We start from the raw sequence: 24,197 nt of genomic DNA, 5'->3' as shown, positions 1-24,197 counted from the left end.
TGGTTCGGGCTGAAGGTAGGTCATATTCTCTGTTGGTTTGTACAGTGCGATATAGAAGTGAGAGCATATGTGCGGGGGTATCCTGTTGCAACAAGACATGCAGCGCAGGCATCGTAGGTGGTTCGTGGGGAAAGTCGGGTGTGGCCGCCTTCACATTTCGCCGAAGTCTTATATAGTAGAAGCGGTCTAATGGGGTGGGGTTCACCTCTTTAAAGAATTCATCACTAGTACAACATTTCCCATTGGCATACAATTGCCCCCAGGTGTGAAGGGAGAGTTTTCTAAAGAGCCGACAGCAGCTGCCTTCATGTGTAACCAGGAGATCCTGATGTCCTATAAGGGGCAGGAGCGGAGAATACAATAGGGTGCATAGGGTAACCTTGGCCAGATCGCGCCATGCACTGACAGTGCACTGGACGGTGGTGGCTGCGAGATGTCTAGGGACCCCAGGGGTGCTGAGATAAGCAGTGCTGGGGGTGGGAGTCATGTATCCATCTTCTATCGCCAAGTGAGGCATGAAGGGGGGGTGGGGGGGGGGGGGTTTCATCCAGTGGGCAGCGAATTGTGCCTGAGCGCAGCTATAATATAACTCAATATCTGGTACCGAGAAACCACCCGCCCAGAAGGGTCACGTAAGTATTTCCCATTTGAGCCGAGCCCGTTTTCCACCCCATACATGTCGGATACACTGGGACTTAATAGCCGAGAATAAATGACGGCTAGGGGCAAAGGGGATATTGACAAATAAGTAAAGGAGCTTAGGTAGAATGATGATCTTGATGATTGCTGCTCTACCGGCCATGGATAGGGGCAGTGCAATCCATCCCGTAATGTAGTCTAACACCCGTCCATAGTTTGCCCTCATGAGCACCTCCCGGGTACGAGAGGCAGTGATCCCAAGATACTTGAGTGAGTCGGCACACCAGGTAAGGGGATAATCTGGTGCAAACCGCGTGGTGGAGTCTGTGAGGGGAAATATCTGCGACTTATTCCAGTTTAGGTTGATCCCTGACAGTTGGCCAAACAGAAGGAATAGGCATAAGATGGGATTTAAGCTAATGCTTGGGTGTCGCAGATAGAGAGTGAGGTCATCAGCATATAATGAGATGAGTATCTGTCTCTCTGGGTAGATGATAGCGTGTGTTCGATAATGTCTTATTTTCGCGGCAAGGGGTTCAACTGCCAAAGCAATAGGAGGAGGGGGAAAGGGGACAACCCTGTCGGGTGCCGCGTTCCAGTGGGAAGGAGGAAGAGCGTAGGCCATTGACCATCATGGAGTTTCGGAGTCCTGTGTATAACAAGTTAATCCAGGTCAGGAAAGGGGGGGGGGGGAATCCCATTTGCACCAGGACAAAGGATAAGTAGTCCCACTCCAGGGAGTCAAATGCCTTGGTGGCATCCAGGAATACGGCAGCCGCATCTTCTGCGGGATCTATCTCTTGTAGCAGCGCGAACAACGTGCGCAAGTTATGAGCCGTACTCCTGTGTGGGATGAAGCCAGATTGATCGGGAAGAACCAGTACTGGCATAAGGGGGCTGATACGATTTGCAACTAATTTGGCCAGGATTTTAGCGTCCACATTAATAAGGGAAAGGGGCCTGTATGACTCTAGGTGCGTGGGTTCTTTACCAGGTTTGGGTAAAGAAATAATGAGCGCCTCGTACAGGGTAGAATCCCGGTTTCTCGAGCCGCCTCGAACATGTGCCGCAGTACGGGGATGAGTAAGAGTCGATACATTTTATAAAACTCGGCCGGTAGGCAATCTGGCCCTGGAGCTTTGCCAGAGTGTAACTGCATAATAGCAGATATTATCTCCTCATCCTCGTGATGTGCGAGGAGGAACTCTCGTTCGCCATTTCCCAGCCAGGCTATGGCAGTGTCTTCAAAAAATGATTCAAAGTCTACTGGGGCATGGCGTGGGTAGCGTATAACGTTTTGTAGAAATGCTTAAACACGGCAAGGATGGCCGATGAGTCCCTATGCGCCCGTCCTCATCCTCTATTTCTAAGACAGTATTAGTAAAGCGTGGGGGTCGAATGGAGGAGGCCAGGGCCCGCCCCGGTCTTTCGCCCCCTCCGTACTGGCGAGCTGTGTGATATTTCCCTATGAATTTGCATTCTCGCTCAGTGGTTTCTTGATAATCTGTGAGCAGTGTACGTAATCGCACCAGTGCCGCCAGAGATGGTGTGGTCTGGATCTCTGACTCAATTTGTTTGATTTCTAGTTCTATCTTGCGGAGCGTATTGCGAATATCTTTTAATACCCCTCCACTCTTGGCTATGCAGATACCGCGTATGGAAGCTTTGAAAGCTTCCCATAGTGTAGAGTATTGGGGGACAGAGCCAGTGTTGTGAGGAAGTAGTCCGATATCTCTTGCTCCAACTCGGTCTTAAACACCGGGTCTAGCAGCAACAGTGGATTGAGCCGCCATGATAGGTAAGGGGACCCTCCCTGCGGCGGGGTAAGAGACACAGGAGAGTGATCCGAGTATATGTGGGGTAGATAAGATGTATGGTATGCCCATGTTGCCAGACCCCGGTCCAGCAGCCAATAATCTATGCGGACCAGGAAGCATGAGCGGGGGAGTAGCAAGAACCCTGACATGTCAGTGGGTGGCGAAGTCTCCATGGGTCCACTAGGTCGCCTCCTTTGACCATATTGTTAAGGGCCATTTGCGCAGTGGTGTGGTTGCGGGTGCAACCTGTCCATGCTGGGATTAAGTACCACGTTAAAATCGCCTCTCCATAATAAGTGTGTGGTGCCCAAATCTTGCATTTTCCCCCACAGCACCCGGAAAAACCCCGGGCATCCGAATTAGGACCATAGCACAACACCATAGTAATGGATTGCGCTGCGAGCCTTCCCCACATTATATTGAATCTGCCCTGTGGATCTGCATAAGAGCCCATGGGGGTGTACGGGAGAGTGCGTTTCAGCAAAATGGAGGTGCCCCATGCGTATGAGGAATAACACGAGAAGCCTCTATGATTGGCCCATCGGGTTGCAAACGTGGGGGGTACATTAGGAGATAGAGGAGTTTCCTGCAGCATCGCACAATGGACATTTTGACGATCCAAGTATGCTAGGATATGCCGGCGCTTACGGGGGTTACCCAAGCCTCTCACATTCCATGTTAAAAAATTAAACTGGAGTGCCTTGGGGTCGGACTCTGCCATTCAGATTAAAGATAAGGCGGTTGTAGGTCATTGTGGGCGTAACTGCGTGGTAATGTAGTCACAAGTGGAGCCATGACAGTGGTGTAGACAGTAAAAAGATAAAAAGCCCCACCCTCGTTCCCTCCCCCACCCACAGCAGCACACCCAACCAGCTGTGCGACGTCCCTCCCCCCTCCCTAGCAATCTCCCACAACCCAGTCCCAACAGGGGACAATGAAATGACATTACTTCCATGTTATTTCGAGTTCAAACAAAAGGGGTCACCAGATGGGCGGCGGCCAGAGGGCATCCAGGTGCTCCTCGCATGTGCGAGGGTGTTCGTGCATAGTATCGGAGGTCCATTTTGGCAGTGTATTTGATGCAGTTCAGAGGACTGATCGCGTCAGTTCAGTAGGGTAAAATCGGGATGCAAGAGGCAACGGGGCCGTGCAGGGCCATCCGCAGGGCACTATCTAGTAGCCTTTTACCGTGAGTCCCATCATTCAATGTCTGACGCGCCCCTACTGTTCTCCTCTTGCCGCACTGGGGACCGGCAGTGCTCGGGCATTTTGGGCAGATCCTTGATGAAGTCCTGAGCATGCTGTGGGATAGTGAAAAAATTCATTTTTCCTTGGGAAGTTACCCTCAGGCGGGCTGGGAATAGCATGGCGTAGGGGATGTTAAGCTGTTGTATCTTCTTCTTGACCTGGAGAAACTTGCGCCTCTGCTCCTGTACAGCCATAGTGAAGTCCGGATATATGGAGATCTCTGCTCCCTCACGTGTGAGATGGCCTTTCTCCCTAGACAGTCGAAGGACTGTGTCACGATCCCTGTAGTTCAGCACTTTGGCTATTATGGGTTGTGAGGGAGCTCCGGGCTCTGCTTCCTGAAGCCTGCCTTGAACCCTCAGAAGTCTGCATTGCTGCTTGAGCCCTGTTCCATTGCTGAAACCAGGACTACCAGAGAGACCGCAAGGGCTCCTGATAAGAGCCTCAGGGGCAGGAAAGACTCCAACCATCTTGAATCTGAATCTGTACCTGGACCAGACTGAGTCCTAAGTGGTGGCCCCTCCAGTCCTGGACCATTGGTGACAGTGCTAAAGGTACCCAGAGAGCCAAAACCCAAAACTTAGAAAATGTTTGGCAAAAATTTGCCCTCAGAAGCGAGAGGAGACTATTACCAACCTGCTTGTCTAGCTGCCCATCACCACACTTATTCAAGATCCCTCTAACCTTTTCATTTCTTCGAATACCCCAAACATTGATGTGTCTCTTAATGAGAAGATCAACAAACTAGAGAGATTAGAGAAGAAGCTGATACGCACCAGGCTGCACGGCCATTTTCTGACCAAATATTTACAGTCAAATGTCATACCGGTTGGTTTGCAGGTTAAAAACGAACCAGCGATCTTTGTGGATCAACCTAAGTTCAAGGAGGGCTTCAGCTTCGTGGCTAACAACTGTTCACGCCACTGGATGGTCCTGGGAGTTGAGACTGCCCTTGAACAGGTTGAATTATTGATGAAGGAGATTGCTGATTTAAAACGGGACATCTCTACAGATAATGCTCTAACGAATGCCAAGGAGGCTCTAGAACGCCTTGAGAAAACCATCAAGGAATTTGATGTCAACACACAAACCAAGAAACTGGACAAACTTTCTAAAGACGTCCGTTTCTATGATAAGAAATTGACCTATCCATACCTACAGGAAGATTACTACAAGCAAGACCAACAAGGTCGTTTCTTCAACAGAGGGAGAGGGGGCTTTCGAGGCACTCGCAGATTCACGAATTTCTCGGAGTCGTCTGGCTCCACGGGCAGTGAGGGAGAACAGGCAGGGAGCTACACAGGGTACCACCCTCAGGATACTGCCTATTATCCACCCTCTGGACCGGCTTTTTTAGAAGACCGACAATGGCGACCACCCAGGGGAAGAAATGCGAATTGGAATTGGAACAGGGGACGCGGACGCGGCCGCCCACAACAAGCTCAGGGCTGGGACAGAGTTCAGCAACAAGGGATGAATACTGCCGAGAAGCAGGTACACTTCCCTCAGGAACCACATGGGGAAATCCAAACGAGACGCCGAATCTATCGTTGGTAGGCACATCTAAAGATCCCATCATGAACCTGTCTGATCATATACTTACCGATGATGAACACCGTATTTTGAGTAAAGGCCTATCATATGTTCCTACGACCTATCCCAATAAATTCAACCTGCAGACTGAGTTATACCGGTTTTTTCGCAAAATACGGTTACGCTACTTCTTTCGTCAGGCTCCTGTGAGTACAACCACATCGTGTACTGGCCTACGCACTCCCTCCACATTCACACCTACCTCTCAGATGGTCTCACATCGAATTTTGACCTACGAAAGTACTGTACTTAAGGAGGCACTAGGAGTCTGCTCCACTAGAAAGTATGTCAAACATAATGTCACCTCTGCGGAACGAAAGGCCCTGGATGACTTGAGGAATAACCACTCTATTGTCATCAAACCCGCTGACAAGGGTGGAGCCATCGTATTACAGAGCGTGGAAAACTATAAGGAAGAACTTTACTCTCAATTGAATGATGGCATCAGCTATATCAGACTCAATCTAAATCCCACCAAAAAGATCAGTACCATGATCCTTCGAGTAACCCAAGATGGCCTTGCCCAAGGTTTCCTTTCGAACCTGGAGTTCCAATTTTTGAATCAGCCTCAGCCTCGTCTTCCGACAATCTACACCTTACCCAAGGTACATAAAAACCAGGAAAGGCCACCCGGCCGCCCCATAGTCTCGGGGTGTGGCTCAATTCTTGAGCCCCTGTGTAAATACATCGATTTTTTCTTGAAGCCTTTGTCAGAAAATACAGATTCGTACCTGCGGGACACGATGCAAGTTATTAATCTGGTTGATGGGATGCCCTTCGATCCAGCCACCCAAATTCTTGTGACACTGGACATTGTGTCCTTATATACAAGTATCCCTCAACAACATGCATTGGAGGTGACTTTGAAATATTTGGAGACAAGAACCCAACCGATGCAAGTTCCCTCGGATTTCATCATTAAATTGCTCAACATAGCAATGACACAGAATTTCTTTTTCTTTCAAAATGATTTCTTCATGCAAACGAAAGGCGTGGCGATGGGTGCCAGCTTTGCCCCAGACCTGGCCATTCTGTATATGGACAACTTCGAACAGACCTTTGTCAGCAACACCGCAAATCCGTTCAGGCAAAAAGTCAAGTATTGGAAACGATATATCGACGACGTCCTGATGATTTGGACAGGCAACGACCAGGAACTGGATGAGTTTTTCCTTTGGTTGAATGATAGATCGGTTGACATTCGGTTTACCATGACCAAGGACAAGTCTAGTATTGATTTCCTTGATATTACCATCAAGGCTATGGACAACTGTCTTTATACAACCTTGTTCCGTAAAACTACGGAAAGAAACACCTTATTGAGGTATGGAAGTCACCACCCCAGAGGACTACGCGATAACCTCCCTTTCGGCCAGTTCCTGAGGATCAGGAGGAACTGTTCCAGAAAAGATGATTTCTTCACGGAATCTAATGACCTCATCCTTAGATTGATCGAACGTGGCTATCCTCGGAGGCTTGTCAAGAGGGCCCGCAAGAGAGCCTGGTACAACCATAGAGACCTCCTCCTCACTCCTAAAGCACGGACGGATGATCCTAACAGACTAATATGTGTTACGACTTTTAACACCATGAGCAACGATATCCGCAAGATTGTCAATAAACATTGGCACTTGGTGTCAGCAGAACTACAGCTCACCGAACCCCCAATGCATGCCTTTAAGAAAGGCAAAAATGTCCGCGATCATGTGGTCAAGTCACTCTTGGAAACACAGCCTAGGCCAACAATTGAATCGCTATGGCATCTTCCAGCCCCTACGGGCCATGTCAAATGTGGACAGTGCAAAGCCTGCAATTTGACCATCGAAACAAAGACGTTCCAGCATAACAACTGCACGGTGGATTTAAAGACGCTCACCAATTGCAATACTAAGAACGTCATCTATGCGATAGTCTGCCCCTGCAATAAGATTTACATAGGCCAGACTACCCAGAAAGTGAAATGTAGGATACTACAACACTGCAGCAGGATAAGATGTAACACTCCTGGAGCACCCATGGTCGACCACTTTAACACATGTAACCATTCCCCCGAATCAATAAAATGGCTGGTAATTGAAGCCATAACACTGGGCGTTAGGGGCGGTGACCTCGGCTCAATCCTTAACATCAGGGAATGTAAGTGGATGGACCGCTTTGAATCTGTCCTCTGTGGCCTTAATGAACTTGATGCAACCTACACCCAATTATCTTTAATAAATAATGGTTGAGCATCACGATACTGAAGGCTATCCTTTTTAAACTGTCTAATTCATGGTCAACCCCACTACATAAAGTATTTGCTGTGGGTTTAGGTGATGCTATGTGTCCATTCAAAATTACATTTAAACCCATTATGCACTATAACTGTTGTGTCTTTTAGTGGTGTCATTTGCCTGTGCTACTCTGTATGTTGGGTAATCGGCAAAAATGTTTGTGAGCGCCAACAAGTAATGTATCAATTATGCTCAATGATATGGTTGCTTTCGTATTACTCACTGTAGTAACCATATTATCATATTTCCTCTTTTACTGTGGTTGTGGCACCTAGAACCAGCAAATGGTCCCTGCTTTACATCAGAACAGGTAGCAGTACACACCCCTGAATTCCCACCAATCAGGGCGCAATCCCTCCGGGTGTGCGCGCGTCTGTTGGGTATTTAACATGGTCATGTGACTCAGCTCAGGGTTAGCTGTCAGACCGACTCACGCGGCCCTTGAGGTATGTTGCTGCCTGCAGCCTCTGTGTTTTCGCTTCTCTCTCTCTCCCGTTTACGCATCAATGCGGCTGCAAGAACCCCCGGCTCTGTTCACATACGAACACGTGACCACACACACCCCTGAGTCTCCACCAATCATGGCGCAACTGTTCCGGTTGCGCGCGCGACTAGTCCGTATTTTTATAGTCATGTGACCAAGCCCAGGGTTAGCTGTCAGTATACTCGGCGCGGCCCTTGAGGTATGTTGGAGTCTGTTGACTCAGTGGCTCTCTCTGTTCCATTATCGCATTAGTGGGGTTTGCGACACACTGCGTAGAGATTGTCTCCCGTATGTTCTGTTAATGGCCAATGACGCGCTAGACATGCGCTGCGATTTAATTCTGATTTGTGTACTCACCTTTTCCCGCGTAATATAATTAATGGTTTAATTAACCTTATATGCGCTGCGTTCTCGGACATGATCCGAGTGTGGGAGAATAATTCTCCTTTCCTCACCCCCCCCTTTTTTACAGCTTTGGACACCATTGGATCCTTGTTTGTGCTGATTCTTTCAGCCTTTCCTTGACTCACTTATCGAGAATTGGAATACTACACCTTTGGTGAGTATTTTCTGCCACTCAGGTTTTACGGACACTCATTGTGATTTTAAAGTATGGTTTTAGTAGTATTCCTCGTCTCTTTTCCTTTTTCCCAGGAGCACTGACTGGCCCCTCCCCAACTTTCCAGCTTGATGCATGCTGCTGTTGCTGGTAATTTTTATCATTGTTCCTCTCTTAATTATAATGGTTTATAATAGACACACCTCACGTTTTTACATCTTTGATCCTTGCCCCTAGGTGTAAGCCCTTCCCCTGGTCCTGATGAAGACCCCAACTCCAAGCAAACCAATTTGCTGGTTCTAACAGGGGTCGAAACGTCGACTTACTTTTGTCTTCAATCAACACAGGAGACTGTCAGTGAATGTACAACTGCTGTCTTATTTTGTGTTGTCTGATTTAAGTTTTGTGGCCATTGAATTGGCAGGTTAGGTTCTTCAACGAATTGTGGATGTTCCTAAATTTTCGCAACCTCCCTCCCTCACAACGCCCTGCACTAATCCCAAAATCTTGCACCTATCACGTACCTTACACCTATGTATATTTAAAAATGTTGACATTGTGATGCTTTTGGCTTTGATTTAAATTGCTGATCTTCCTTTTGACTGAAAAATTGGATAATCAATTAAATGATGGTCATACATGCAGGAAATAGGTGGTGTCGTTAAATTTGTTCGAATTACTAACAAATGTATGTTCTTTTATCCTTCTAAATTTGTTTCCACTGTGACAATTTTTTGTGTACCTATCTATACCCGAGTCCAGTGGTCTACCGGGTTACCCCATTGATACATAACTCAAGGTGCATCGCTGGTCGCCTGACTTCGCTGCCGCTCTCACTATGTTCTTCTCTTTGCAGCAGCAAATACTATTCAGTGGTTCTTCGCCAGAGGGGTATCCGCCCACGTGGAACTCTCTTCAGCTACAACCTCCAGTCTTGTCCTGCTGGAGATTTTCAACTTTCAGAAGAGAGACTAAGTCCGAACATAGGAATCTTCACTGCGGAAAGTGCTGACCGAGCCCAATCCATTTCTTGTATCCAACTTGCGCTCAATCGCGGTCGGCCATATTTTTTTTTACTTTGACCCGGTCTCGTGTGACTAGATGTCAGTTGCTAGCGCTTTATTCTTTTAGGCACTAGTTTTTACCATAAACTTTTAAAATGGATTACTCCGGTTCTACTACTTGGATTTTTGTGGTTTTGGTGTCAATTTATTAAAATGTACTCCATTTTTAGGTCTCGCCTGACCCAGCGCATGCGCTGGTCTGGCGAGACTTTTTGAGAGGGCTCCAAAAAGTGCTACCAGGCCAGCCTAGACCTACAGTGCATGTGCGCAGCCGCGCGTGCCGCGCTTGACGAGAGTACTTTCGCTTTGATGTTTGATTGCAATTGCGGCCACTTGTTTTTTTAGCGCACACGCGCACACAACTAGAGGCTTGTTCCTAGAGCGGTGCGTAGTAATGGCAGCCTGTTGCATTGTTGCCACAGCGAGATGAGCTTCAAGTGTGCTCTCGCAATCTAGCTTAACTGTGTCCATTTCGCCTCTCTTTGGTGCGGCATGAACGAACCCTATGAAAGTATGTCATTAAGAAATAAAACTGACGCTAGACTTGTCAGCTTGGCGCTAGGTGTTTCTGCATGTAATCGTGCATATAAAATTGCATCTCGTAGATATGGGCAGCACACGGGTGAGGACAGGGAGTGACGCTGCAAGTGCGGTGAGTAAACAAACCCATCCTTTCTATATGTAGGACACATGCAGTTTGGCAGCGGGTATGTTTTTGGTAGTTTCGCGTATTTATGAAATGCATAAACAATGGCATTGAATGTGATTTTCCTGATATTTTATTTACAAGAGTGAAATGAGGAGTAGTAAGCTCATACACAGATTTAATGTGTGATTCCACTGAAAGGGCACAGTTTAAGGATGTACATTCTCAGCAGGGAGCTGAGCTGGAGCCTTTGTGCGGTGTGAGAGAAGCTGGAAGCTTGTAATGTTTATACATATCAAAACAGTCCTAATGACATGGTCTCTGTTATCTGATGCCCTTTACTTGGTGCAATTGTCTGACGATCCCACGGTCTAATTGCGTTGATTGGTGTGAGATACCTTAGTGCTTGAGTTTCAACCCAGGGCGCTGTGGCAGCCTTCGACCTCAACCCAAATCTGCGTGTTCCCACCCAGTACCCACAGGGACAGATTTTGAGTGTACTGTTAAATTTAGGATCCCTGGGCAAACCTTTCCTTATTATAGGCCCATTTAGAATTAGCTCCCAGTGGTACTCCTTTTATCCATCTCGGACAGGGAAAGGTTTTTGTCAGACAGCAGGGTTAAAGCCGCGACCTGGAGTTCACGCAATGATTTGTTCAACAGAAGTGTCGTCTCACTGAGGTATTTATTTACAATGAGAGGCCATACCAAATGGACTGTTCCCATGAGGCACAGGGTTAGACTGATTTGCATATGGCCATGTCTGAACTGGGGTGGCAGAGTGAGCTAAAGAATGATGATGGATTAAACCCAGATCAGTTGACTGGGGGTGAGTGCTTGTAATGTTCAACACTCCGTCCATCATCCCCTTTGGTTTTTCATTGTTCATACCAAATGGAGTGTGTATGTTGCTTACATTTTCTGGCTGTTATTGCTTTAGTTGTATTGCAGACAGGATATTCCTTTGTGCTGCCTCTCTCCCTCCATCAGACTGTGCTGCCTTTACCCGCTTCCTCCTGCCCTCCATCGGAATGCCTTTAGTCACCCTCCATTGGACCCTCATTCCCTTGGTCCGTGTTGCCTTTGCCCACTCCCTCCCACCCTCCTTCTCTGTGGCTTTTGACACCTTCTTCAGTATTTCTATCTTTGTTACTACTTCAAACACACTACATCAGACTTAAAGTTTCTTTTCGGAGTGTGTATGTCACTTATATTTTTCTGACTTTTTTTGTTTTAATTGTATTGCAGAAATGATATTTCTTCATGTTGCCCTCTCTCCCACTGTGTTGCCTTTGCACCCCCAACCTCCGTCCCTGTGACTTTCGACCCTTCCCTCCGTTTCTCTGTCTTTGTTACTGTTTCAAACACGCTACACAGTAGTTAAGAAAGTTTTTTTTCCAGAGTTCACCCTCACTTATATTTTCTGATTTTTTTGTTTTAGTAGTATTACAGACATATTCCTTCATTTTTTCCTCTCTCTCTCCATTTGTTTGTGTTGCCTTTACCCACCCTCTCTCACCCTCCATCTGTGAGCCTTTTCCCTCCTTCCTCCTCACTTTTACTCCTGTGGCTTTTGCCCAATGGCGGCCACCATAAATAAAAGGTGGTAGGGTGGGAGGGGGAGCGCAGGAGAGGTCGCCCGGGAGGTCGCTTGGGGGTTTTAGAACTAATAGATTATATTAAAAAATAAAAACATAGCTTCAGCCGACAGCCCCCTCCAGTGTTGCGCTGCCTCTCTTCTTCTTCCTTCAGCTTCAGCCTCTGGGATAGACTTCCATCCAATCCCCGTGCTTAGTGTTTAGCCATGCAGCAGTTGATGTAAGGATATTGTGCTGCAGGAAAACTCCTGAACACCGTACTGTTCAGAAATAAGATCTAGCTCCTTCTTTTATTTCTCTGTTGTACCGGCTCCACAAAGCGCAGAGATACTCCAACCGGAGTCGATTCCAGCGCTATACAAACCAGCAAATAAATAAATAAATAAATAAACTAAATGCTTATAAGGTCCCAAAAGTGAGACCTATTGGCTATGCCAATGCTTGTGTTTACATGTAGTAGGCTTCAAAAATTGTGTATTTAAAGAGCTGTTTTGGAATCTGACAAGATAGCTTTGTGGACGAGCGCAACCACTGCATAGTTCGTGATGTAAAATAAGCCTGTCATCCTTCCAAGGTTGAAATAATGAATATAATGAAATTACTTAAGAATAACCTCGGTTCTTTCAGGTTCTGTCCGGTTTTCGTCTGCTGTATCTAATATTAACACCCAGCCATCTGTGCATGCCCAAGTGTCCTCATCATGCACAGTATTACATCTAAAAACGCGTTAACATCTGTGTTGAGGCTTTAAAACCATAGGAAAGTAGCTGGGGCCCCTTGCTGTCAGTGAATCAAATTGGTGCTAAACTGAGGATTTACTTGGATGCTGTGCTAGCCCGGCGTCCTCAAGATTCACACTATGCAACCGCTTTTCCATGCCCCTATTTCTTGACAACATCTTCTGGGTTACTAAAAAGTTCAGGCAATCTCAGCAAATAAAAAGCATTTTTAGGTTGAGCATTCAAGATCTCTTGTATATACTTCAATATATTCTTTAGCAAAGGTTAGTAAAATACCAGATTCACTTTACCATTTTCTAGTTTCTAGTCCATGTTAAAGAACATTAGATGTTTCAGCGCCCAAGCTAATATGCTGCATAGCTAAATGCATATGAGGTTCCAAAGGCGAGACCGATTGCATTTGGAAATGCTTGTTTTAAGTTGGTGTGGAATTTTTCTTGTATTGTGTTTTCACTTTACAACGGTTTGTGTGCTGTATAAATACTTTACATATTGCCTCTAAATTAAGCCTGACTGCTTTTGTGCCAAGCTACCAGAGGGTTAAGCACAGGTTAATTTAGTGACTTTTATGGTTCACCCTAACAAGGATTGTGCGGTTGCTTGAGCAGGGTTAACACCCTAGTCAACTAACAACCCAATTTCTCACATTACCTATGCAACAGAGGCATAGATTCTTAGATATTTTGTGAATGTCTGACAATGGAAAAGCTTTTTAAAGACATTTTACTTTAGACAAAAATATAATTTTGGGAACTCATTCCAAAAAGGTTGTAATAATCCACCTTTTTTTGCATTGTGGAAACCTTACATTAAAGGGGACAATTAAACTAGACAAGAACGTGATAAATCCTACAGTGCTTTATGGTGAGGGGTTTTGTTATGTGTGACCTTTTGAGTAAAATATGTTCGAAGTTTACTACTACGTTTTAGTCTCTGTTGCCCTTGGACCATTATTTTGAGCGTAGACTTGCTAATGACGCCAGAGTTGTGGACTCCATGGTTTGGCAGATTTCCCAATGATCATTCATTAGAAACAAAGGCGGAGATTACAGGCCGTTCCAAGTGATAACACACAATATGAAACCTCACAATGTTTTCCGGGGAGGTGCAGAGAATAAACATCGCTTCTTGTGCTAAAACATAAAAGAAATCATGGTGACAGAGTTCACTGGCTGAAAACATACACCTGCATGGGGTACGTGATAGCTCCCCTCTCAGCCACCATGGGCCCATGCATCATTGCACACTGCCCGAATCAAACCTTGTCTGAAGGAAGAGGGCATCAAGTCAAGCATTAAACTCAATATGATAAAGAGACAAAACGTACTTGCTTGTTGTCACCCTCGTGTATCCTACACCGATCGGAAACTCCGTTCAGGTCCAGGTTCCTCCTCAGAGCTAGAATTGCGTGTGGATTCCATTCACAGGCGTGCACAAACGCTGCTCCCGCATGCACAAGAAACGGTAAAGTAAAATAGCCAATTCCTGAAGGTAGAGGCGAAAAAAAAAAAATAATCAAGAATTATATACCAGTGTACGTTCGCAATGTTCCTTGCCTGCATAAACTATCCTAATGGGGTCTCCTCTCCCTTCCCAACATTGAGAGCATTAGAAATATGATTTTACATTCATATGGCTCTAAGTTTGAAGCAACTTTAGAATGCGATTCATCTTCTTACATGCAGGGAACAGAAACGGGCAGGAGTAAATACAGCAGTCAACAGCTGCATGGCCCTACTGAAAACTCATAAGCATAGCAGTATTAGATACTGGAAAGCACAACTGAAAATACTCGTAATATCCAATGCATGAAGCTTCTCGTGAGGATGCAATTGAGGTCTTGCATTAAAAGGAGTAAGAGTGCACTTATTCTCAGTGTCTGTTGTAGAAAGTCTAACTCGCTGAATTTTCTTCAAAAGGTGCAAGCAAATATAAAAATGCAACTTCAAGTCAATTTCAGACCAAAAATTTATATCTGACAAAACAAACAATATATTTTAATCAAGTAAATAAGACGCAGATCTGCTTGCATATTTGGCTGCCACAGGGAAAAGCTGACAAGGTATTATTGCGAAGATCTAGTTTCTGAAGACAAATAATCAAATCAGCAAGCGGAAATCCCAATCACACATAACAAGAAAAGTCCTCCCAAAAAACTGAAGCTAAAAAACACATTTCAATAGGAAAAAGTAGCGGGAGGACTTATTAGGATGCTACTCAGATCTTAATTCTGAACAATAAGCCCTGCCCTAGAAATGTATAACTCTTAAGTGCTAGGAGCCTGCAATGGAGCCGAATTGAGGGGACATCTTAGAATGGATTCCCTCATAGCAGTAGAAAATCTTTTTTGCAACAGCTCATAGGGCTTCCCATTAGTACGCCCTTGCTCCCACTTAGGCTGGATCTTGTGCTGAGATCTCTTTCTGACCAAGTGGGGTTACGTCCCTACTTTATTGGCGGCGAATATGGTTCACCCCAGAGCTTATCTCCCATCGTAGAGGTCTGGAGGACATAGTCTATGTCTGGTTCCCTAGATATTGCTTGACTTCGGTATATTAGGATCACCCTATTGGAGGCTGGGCTTGCTAGCCTGTGGTGTTGTCCTGGTCCACTAAGGGCACTCTCAAAGTCATTGCTCAAGATGACATGCTATCGCAAAAGAGATTCTTTGCTACATAGCCAGCAGAATTATATATATATATATTTTTTTTTTTTACACAATGGCAGTCGGTAGTGTGTTTTTTGTTTTGATAAAACATTTCCATACAAAAAAAGTCATTCTCCTCAGGTCCTTCCTTGAATGTTTCGGGGTTATTCTTGAAGTAGGGGCCCAAAACACTTTTTCCACAATGCACTTGCCACAGGAAAAATTTAACAAAGATGCGGAAAAACACCCTGTGGTCCTGCCTGACCTCTGCAGAACTCCCACAAAAAAAACCTACGCCGTGACTGGCGATAGGTTGGGCACAGGGCCTGGTTGCAGTCCGGGCCCTGCACCTCCACCCACCGCTGCACACGATCAAAGGACGTCCTTTGAACAGATGATGCAACAGCGTATCCTTTAAAGAAGATCTAACCCTCAAATACTCATTGAAATGCAATGGATAAAATTGTGGGTGAACAGATAGGTTTATAATTTGGAAATAAGTCTCAAATGTACTTGCGTGCTCCATGCTCTACAGGTTCATTTCATAATACCTTTATATTGCTGCTTCTAGATATTAAATCTAAGATTAGCAAGACTATATTCTTGAGATTGTGTTCCTCACATCCATCTGTTCAAAGATTCAACAATATATTTAGAGATTTCACTCAGTAACGCACTCAAAACACATGAGGAGGTAAAATCAATTAGTCAATACAGGTGGAGAGGTTATATTTAACAGATCATAATTGCAGTTCAATTCACAAAGTGTGAATCAGATCGAAATGCACAGAACTAATCCTTCTCTCCATAATAGGCCTCCATTGGTGTTGAAAAAAACGTTTGTTTGGGTCACCACACTGGTGCATCATAAGCCGAGAGGGCAAACAACTTTGACAGGTAAGCTAATTCAAAAGGGCAGCTATGTAAGTCCTCATATTTTTTTTTTAAGTTGATTATGTCTCTCATTATGGTCTTAACTACATTTTTTAATGACCAGGTAATGACTGTTCTACTAAAGACCATTATAGATGGCGAGGCTCATCTCTCTAGCTCCATTGTGGCTACCATCTCTGTAAACAAGCCTGTAATGTCTTGGACCTGTGAATGTCACACACTTAGTTTTGGTCAGGCTAACTATCATGCTATTATTAGCAGAATATAACGGTTTTAAAATAGTTTGTGGCTCCTCTACAATCGCACCTTTGTGTACGACATTAAATTAACAATAAAATGGACAATATACACACTTGCTTCTCTCCTTCCATTGATTGAAACTTTCAGCTGTCAGATATCCACACTGTGGCCCAAGTATTAAAAGAGGCTTGCCTTTAACAATGATTGAGAGATTTGAATAATTATTAACTTTTTCCATACCATACATCTATCAGATGAAATGCCAATTTAAAATCAATTAAGGTACAACATAGAGGATGCAACTCGTTTTCCGTTGCGTTTCTGGTTCAATCAGAGGTGGGCGGCTGTGGATAGTAGAACCATTGCATCTCCATCCTGTTCGAACCAGTGGTAATATGGATCACGTCGCTCACTGCCCAAGTTGATAGCTCTAGTGAAGTCCTCTAGCAAGCAGGTTACATCCAGGAAATAACTGAACCAATATCAAGAGTGACTTACTACTAGGGTCTCCCTGTCACACTTTTTAAAGTCTGGAGCTAGAGTGCTACTCGTACAAGTTTCTGGTAGCACACTGGGTGAATAAATAGCCCAAACCACTGTTGGAAACAATGTCTTCCACCACCTACTGTATCAAGACATGAGTTTGTATTATACAATTACTACTAGCTGTTTTTCCCTTCATTTGGCAATCAACTTCCACGTTTTAAAAATAGTTTTGCATTCTAAAAATATTAACTAGGACTTCTCAATTTGCCAGGATAAGTCTTCCTTTTGCCATTTCTAATATTTATTTTAATTCCAAATTCAGCTTTTGATGCATTACGTTCTTTCTATGGAAGACTTTGTGTACAAAGAGTATATTATCTGAATTTTTCTAACTACCTCTCATTTCCTAATGCCGGATTTCCCCATCAAACTTGCTCCCTTTTGTAATCAGTGCTTTTCTAGGTTTAATGAGCAACACTTGGCTTTAATGAGCAACACTTGGCTTTAATGAGCAACACTTGGCTATTGAAAATAATTCTTTCTGAAGCCACTTCATCAAGGGTTAGATAATTTCCAAATGCAAAGTCAGCATTCAAATTCGCCTTCACTATCAGGATCCTTAATTTTCTGCCTGTGTGCTTATTTAATAACGATCCCAGTTTTACGAGAGGTTGTTTTAACCAATTAGCTTTTCACTCACCAGAGATTGTATCTGGGCAACTTATTTAATGATTAACATCAGACATACAAGAACCTTAAGTAATTACCTAACAAACAATTGTCACTTTCATATTGGTCAATAAATATATGTAGTTCAACTAATGCTCAATGACATACTCTCATGAATGAATGGTCCAGTAGTGTCAACCTGGGATATCCCCTACTACACGGCCCATTGAACTTTCTTAAGTTACGTAGTTCTATTAATGGCAATACTTTATATTCTTGACTATCACCCAATGGATTGATAAACGCTTGGTGCATGAATCAATTACTTTCATAATCAAACAGGAATTACATTTTCAACTTGAAATCACCACTCCAGGGCAGAGTTGCTCCTGGGCTTATTATGCATTTTATCAAATGATCTGTAAAGCACTATTACCAGTGATTCACATTTCATCACTATAAAAACACCCTCCATTTGTAAAGCATGAAAAATGTAAGCAGACTCAATCAATATCTTTATTCGAATGTCAAAGACAATCATAAAAGATACGCATAATATAAAATCACGTAATAGGCAATAAAATGGTAAAACAAAAATTGTGTAATCTAAAAATCCAAACTTTTGCAATAAAACACAGCTGCTTTAAGAAAACTAACCACTCACACACTACTCAGTACTGGGTAACAATTGTAAAAACCGAAGAGCAGCTCTGCAATATTTACATTTGTAAGTTTTAAAGAGATAATAAATAGTGAGATCAAATGGTTTAAACAGTTTGCAAAATACCACAAAGTACAATAGCGATTGGGAAGACGCAGTGTCAAACACACTCCTCCTCTTCCAAATTACCATAGTAACCCCTCCGAAAACATAACATGTACCATCGTGCCAGGTCAGAATTTAGACAATAAGACTCTAAGTAGTTACGCACATAAGGTTCAGGACCGGGGTTAATTTTATGGGGGAAGATAATTCCTCACTAATGGTTTGCTTGATTTGAGGCTATCCCTTTTAGCACAGCATCTTTTCAGAAATAGATGGTTCATGGCAGCCTTATTGGCCTTCTATATTGTTGAAGGATTATCAAAACAAGGCTGAAATTACTCAAGGTTGTAAGGTTCTGTTTGTCATAATTGAGCCAAGGGATGTCAGATGCCTGCAAAAGTGATTCTCCTCCATCTACAATACACTACATTCTCCATAGCCCAAAATTCCAAAGCCATAATTGGCAATGGGTACACAGTGTTTTGAATATATTCCAATAAGAGACAAAATCGTCTTTCCCCCAACTGACTTATATACATTAAATTAGGCGCGCAAGACGTGCTTAAATTTATTATTCCTAAAACTAAATGTCGTCTACCCAAGAGATATTGCTATCAAAAACTAATCCTCAATGGGGGAACCTACAGGCACTCTCTGAACTGTACTCATGGACACATAGGGTGCATAGGCGATAGTGCTTAGGGCCGCACACCATAGTGTGAGACTTGCTATAATTAGTTGAAGAGTCTAAATCATGCATAAACTCAGAAAAGGCTCGCAGGAAACCAATCAAAGCACTTGGGGTCCGTGCTAAAAGCTCAGCACCATCAGCATACAGCAGTACGGATACAGCAACGGAATTGGCATGGGGAACATCTTGAGTAACTGTGCTTGAAAAGAATTAAGTTTATTAATCTACAACATAAATAAAAGTGGGGCTAAAACACAACCTTGCCTAACACCATGCTGCAAGATAAAAGCCTAGGATAAATCACTGTTTGGACCCAACCCGAGTCTAAGGGTTAGATGATAGTGTAAATAGGCTAAAAATGAACAACTGCTAACTCAATCCCCAACTCCAATAAAATAGGCAACAATTTATTACGAATAACTTTATCAAAGGTGGACGATTAATCCATGAAGGCAAGGTCTAAGATGGGGGTGGCGGGGGGGGGGGGGGGTCTTTTTAGACACATATTTCCCCAACAGCATATTAAGATTTAATTAGTGCTCCATTGTTCCTAAGCTTTCCCCGAACCCGTATTGATAGGGAGATAAAATACTGCGGTTATTGCACCAAGACCCTTAGCCTATTAAAAATTACTCTACCCAGTATTTAAATGGTGGAGTCGATTAAGGATATGGGTCGATAACAATTTGGATCTTTGCAGCTGCCCTTGTTGAAAAGCGGGACTATAATAGAGTTAGACCAAGTTGGTGGAAGAGCCTTTACATCTAAGTTAATAAAAATGTTAGTAAGAAGAGGTGCCCAAAAATCTGTATTACATTTAAGAATATCAATAGGTGCTCCATCCGGTTGGGGAGCTTTGGGGGAGGAGCTGCTATTAAGAGTGATGATCACCTCATCTACAGCAAAAATAAGCTGATCGAAAATATCATCTAAAAATGGTAAATCATCAAAATCGGTACAATCAGAAGGGGAGTGACGCCTTATGTATTCTGAACTCATTAAACTCTAGCCAGAATTCACTCAAATTCTTGAGAGAAGCTGCACAAGATGGTCTGTCCCAATGAATGTTTTGTATTTCACGTTTCCTAATCCCCAAGGCCTCTTTATAATGTGCCCTAACTTGAGCAATTATAATGGGATTTCTAGGGATGGCTGTCAAGACTAGCCTTGGATTCCTATTCGCAAGGGTACAAGATCTGTCAAAACACCCTGAATGGTTGAGGAATTGGTTCTGGCAACCGGCTTAAGCAGCAAATTATGTATTAAATTGTTTATATCTTTGAATTGGCTGCATACGTTTTCCCCAGTGGGGATCTCCGACAGCACAATAAAATATCGGGGTTTGATTGGACTAAACAACTCAATCGCCCATGACCACATGCAGACCTAACTGCCCCAGAAATAAAGATATTAGATTTCCAGTAATTGGTCAAGCTATACTCTGTAGCAATATCACTCCAATCTTCCCCCAATATTTAATAAACTCTTTAGTTTCGGTCACAGGAGATGTTTTTGAGACCACATGCATTCCATCGTGAAGTCACTTCTAGTTTTTTTTAATGCCAACTCTGATTTAAGCGTCTAATTAGACACAACTAATCCGTGCTCAACTTATTTATAACTGTGAGCTACTTTTTTGTTAGTTTCTGTCCTCATCATCCTGATGATAATGATGATAATAAATAGGATGATAAATGCATGCTTGCATGGCGCAAACGCCCAAGGGCTTCTTAGCGCTCAAGCATTACTAGATACAGAACAGGTATATAAGCAGCTGCAACTAGTTAAATAAAAAGGTTTTCAGTGCTTTTCTAAAAATCCGAAGATTGTTCTTATAACAGAGATTGTTCCACAGACTAGGAGAGATGGCTGAAAAGGCTTTTCTGACAATTCTAGATGTTTTCATTCTATCAATATATAGCAGATGAGAATTGTCAGATCTAAATATTCTGTTAGCAGGTTTTTTTTGGGGCAGCAGACAACTGAAAAAGAATCGTTCCCATGCACTGCCCGATGACACATGCCCAATGTTTTAAATTGAATATGACAGGCAGCCAGAAGCTAGTGCACGTTTCTTTGAGGATGGGGAACTAAGTTAGACGTACCCAGTTCGAAGTTGCTCTAAAAGCAACATTTTGCACCTGCTGAAGATTTTTTTAATACTCTTATCTGGCAGTTCCAGGCAGCAAAAGCTGATGTAGCATAATCGAGAATTAACCACTGCCCAGCTACTATAGGTCTTCAGTCATTCGGTATAAAAAGAAGACTTTTTCTTAATAACTTTTGGTGTAAAAAGCTGGAAGACCACAACCAAATTTGTGTAATACAGCTGAGGTCCTTATCAATAAAAAAAATTAAAAAAACAGACTTTTATTTTTCTTCTTGGAGTTTTCTTTGAAGCGCCCATCGTGCTAGGTCGGCACACAATCTGGTATGCGCGCCGACCCAGCTACCTACCGGAGCAGACAGCTAAAGGGTTTTAACAGTTCTGTGTGTTTGTTTAAAATGCAAAAGGTGGCCCGTTGATGACATGCTAAAAAAGTGTTATAAAAGATTAAATGAATGAAGAGGAACATGTGAAAAAAAAAAACAAGAGCTATTGAAAATTAAATTATTGGTCTGTTTTGTTGAATCATCACAGAAATCAGGCAGCTAGAGCCTTTGTTTGGTTTACACTGTAAAGAGGCCCACTCTAGTTGTCCGGAAGGGACCAGTCCCTTTTAATACAATTTTTTTCTAAAAGTGGTATTTTCAGAATTATGATTAAAAATCCAACTTTACTAATAAAGAGGGTTTTTAACAAATCTTACGACACCAAACTCGACCTGCCTGCCTGGTCCCAAATGGAAGTTACACCTTATTAAATGCAATAAGTTAACTCCAATGTTTTACTACGGGAGGGGTAGGCCTTGCTGTATTGAAAAACTAATTCAATCGTTTTTCACTATCAGGACATATAAAACTTTGAAGTACATGCCCAAGCGTTTATCTTGCACCCTGCTCTTTGGGCTATCCAGGGCATATCCTAAGGGTGACTTACATGCATTAAAAAGGAAGGTTTATTTTGCCAGGTCGAAATAGCAGTTTAAAACTGCACACACAGGCTATAGAGGCAGACCTGGGACATGTTTATAATGCTTAAGTGGGTGGAACAATCAGATCTTCAGGCCCACTAGAGGCATTTAGTTTAAAGGCCCTGCCCACAGTCAGTGCCACTTTATGAGGGACTTAAGTAAATTAAATATGCCAATTGGGTATAAGCCAATTCTACCATGATTTATGGATATAGCGCAAGATCTTTATAACTAGTTAGCAGCGGTAAAGTGCACAGTCTTAGAAGCCCAAAAAAGCAGGCTCAGAATACAGGAGGGTGAAGGCAAAGTGATTGGGAAGGACTCTGCAGAAAGGGCCAAGCCCAACAGTACTCATGGCAGCAGTGCTGGAAAGTAGGGGGATACTGCCGGATCCTGGTTCTGGTAGCTATTTCTGGTCCAGATCTGGGATCTGACTGACCCAGTGAAACATGCTGAATTCATACTGGTGTAAATTTCTGACATTGGGACATAATTCAGCAGAGCCCACGTGTTGTCTGCATTCTGTTCAGAGCAGCGACCTACAGATAGTGACTGGGCTTTCTCTTATTTACTTCCAGCTGGGATCAAGTCAAAAGGCAGATTCAAAGAGCCATAATGCTTTCTTTTGTTCAAGTATCGCTCTTGCTGGGAGCTATCTGGAGCCTATTACACCTAGATGCCAATGTAAGGGCAGAAAACAAAGGCACACAGCTTATCGCTTTACACGTGTTTTAGAGAAACTATGACTTGGAGGCAGGGACTTGACTTTGTTCAAATTCCCCCCACCCCCATGTAAGACATGTGCATGCACTGTAAAAATGCTAGATTTATGTGTGGGAATGAGTAATTGCACAACTAAGAATTTAAATGGCACCTAATTTTTGTTATATTTAATTCTTTTATAGGGCCACTCATCCTAGTGTAAGGTGTCAGAGTGCTTTACATCACACACATAGGGGCAATAAATCATACAAGTGCATACATCAATGTACATGAATATTACATAAGACAATAACCATACTTGCAAACATTATGTAAAGAGTCAATTGATGGGAGAAACACAAAGTCAGGATATAAAACGTAAAGCAGTGATTGTGGTTATCTGAACTAACAAGACTTTGCTACTTCCCAAAGGAACCCTTTGGAATCTTAGCATAATAACAGATTGAGAAAAAAACTAAGACTTATGTGGTAAATGAATGATACAGAGTCCAGCTGTACAAGTAGAGTACTTCTTTATTTGTAGCTTGGTTCCAGAACAGGAGATCAGGAAAGTAGGAGAAGATAAATGGTACAAAGACAGCCCCCACCAGGAGCAGGCTCCTAGCAGCTCAGCCTGAGATGACCAACTGACAATTTCAGCACAGAGAGGCACTCGAGCATTCTATGATGTCATGGTACATTCCAACAGAGCAGCACAATGGGGAAAAGTACAGAAGTAGTTTACTACACATCCTCCTTCCTTGGGGAACAACAACAGAAAAAAAGATAAATACAAGTAAGATACGTCAGAAATGACATTAACATGAATTGAAAACATTGAGATGCAAATATCCAATGGTGTAGTACATCAGGTATCAAGAATAACACTGGCATGAAAAGAAATGCACTAAAATGCAAAACATCATTGAATACATTAAAACTACAAACGTCTTTACTACACGCCCCATCCCCCTCCCTTAGGAAAAAAGAGAAAACAAGACATGACATAGATGGAGAAAAAAAACAAATGCAACAGAGAAGGGTGGTCACACTCACAACCTCCCCGTAAACGGGTAGAAGTCACTCTAGATAACAAGAAAAGTGGAACCTCCCCAAGAAGAATACAACAGAGAGAAACCCTCTGGAAAAAACAAAAATTCCCCTGGATAGGGTAGAAGGCATGCTGACACCTAAAATCCGTTAAGAGTAACGGAAGAGATCTAAACACTAGAGAGAAGCTTCACACTCAAAGACCTACAAACGAGAAACTCTTGGCCACGAGTTCCATGCAGGTGAACTTCGACCGGAGCATAGTGCCAACATGAAAGGAAGCCCCATGGGTAGTAACCCTAGGAACTGACCAAACA

General features: G+C 43.4%; 1 protein-coding gene across 2 annotated transcripts in view; it reads right to left on the bottom strand.

Annotated features, from left to right (window-relative positions):
* Positions 1 to 24,197, bottom strand: part of TYW2 (tRNA wybutosine-synthesizing protein 2) — a 174,289-nt gene that overhangs the window by 40,440 nt on the left and 109,652 nt on the right. For both annotated transcript variants that reach the window (XM_085607740.1, XM_085607741.1), the window contains exon 7: positions 13,989 to 14,146. In XM_085607740.1, coding sequence (XP_085463866.1) covers positions 13,989 to 14,146 — 158 coding nt within the window. The remainder of the gene's footprint in view (positions 1 to 13,988; positions 14,147 to 24,197) is intronic.

The sequence above is a fragment of the Triturus cristatus genome, chromosome 5_2 (assembly GCF_964204655.1).
Source record: "Triturus cristatus chromosome 5_2, aTriCri1.1, whole genome shotgun sequence".
NCBI lineage: Eukaryota > Metazoa > Chordata > Amphibia > Caudata > Salamandridae > Triturus > Triturus cristatus.
This window is presented reverse-complemented; position numbering and strand designations above follow the sequence as displayed.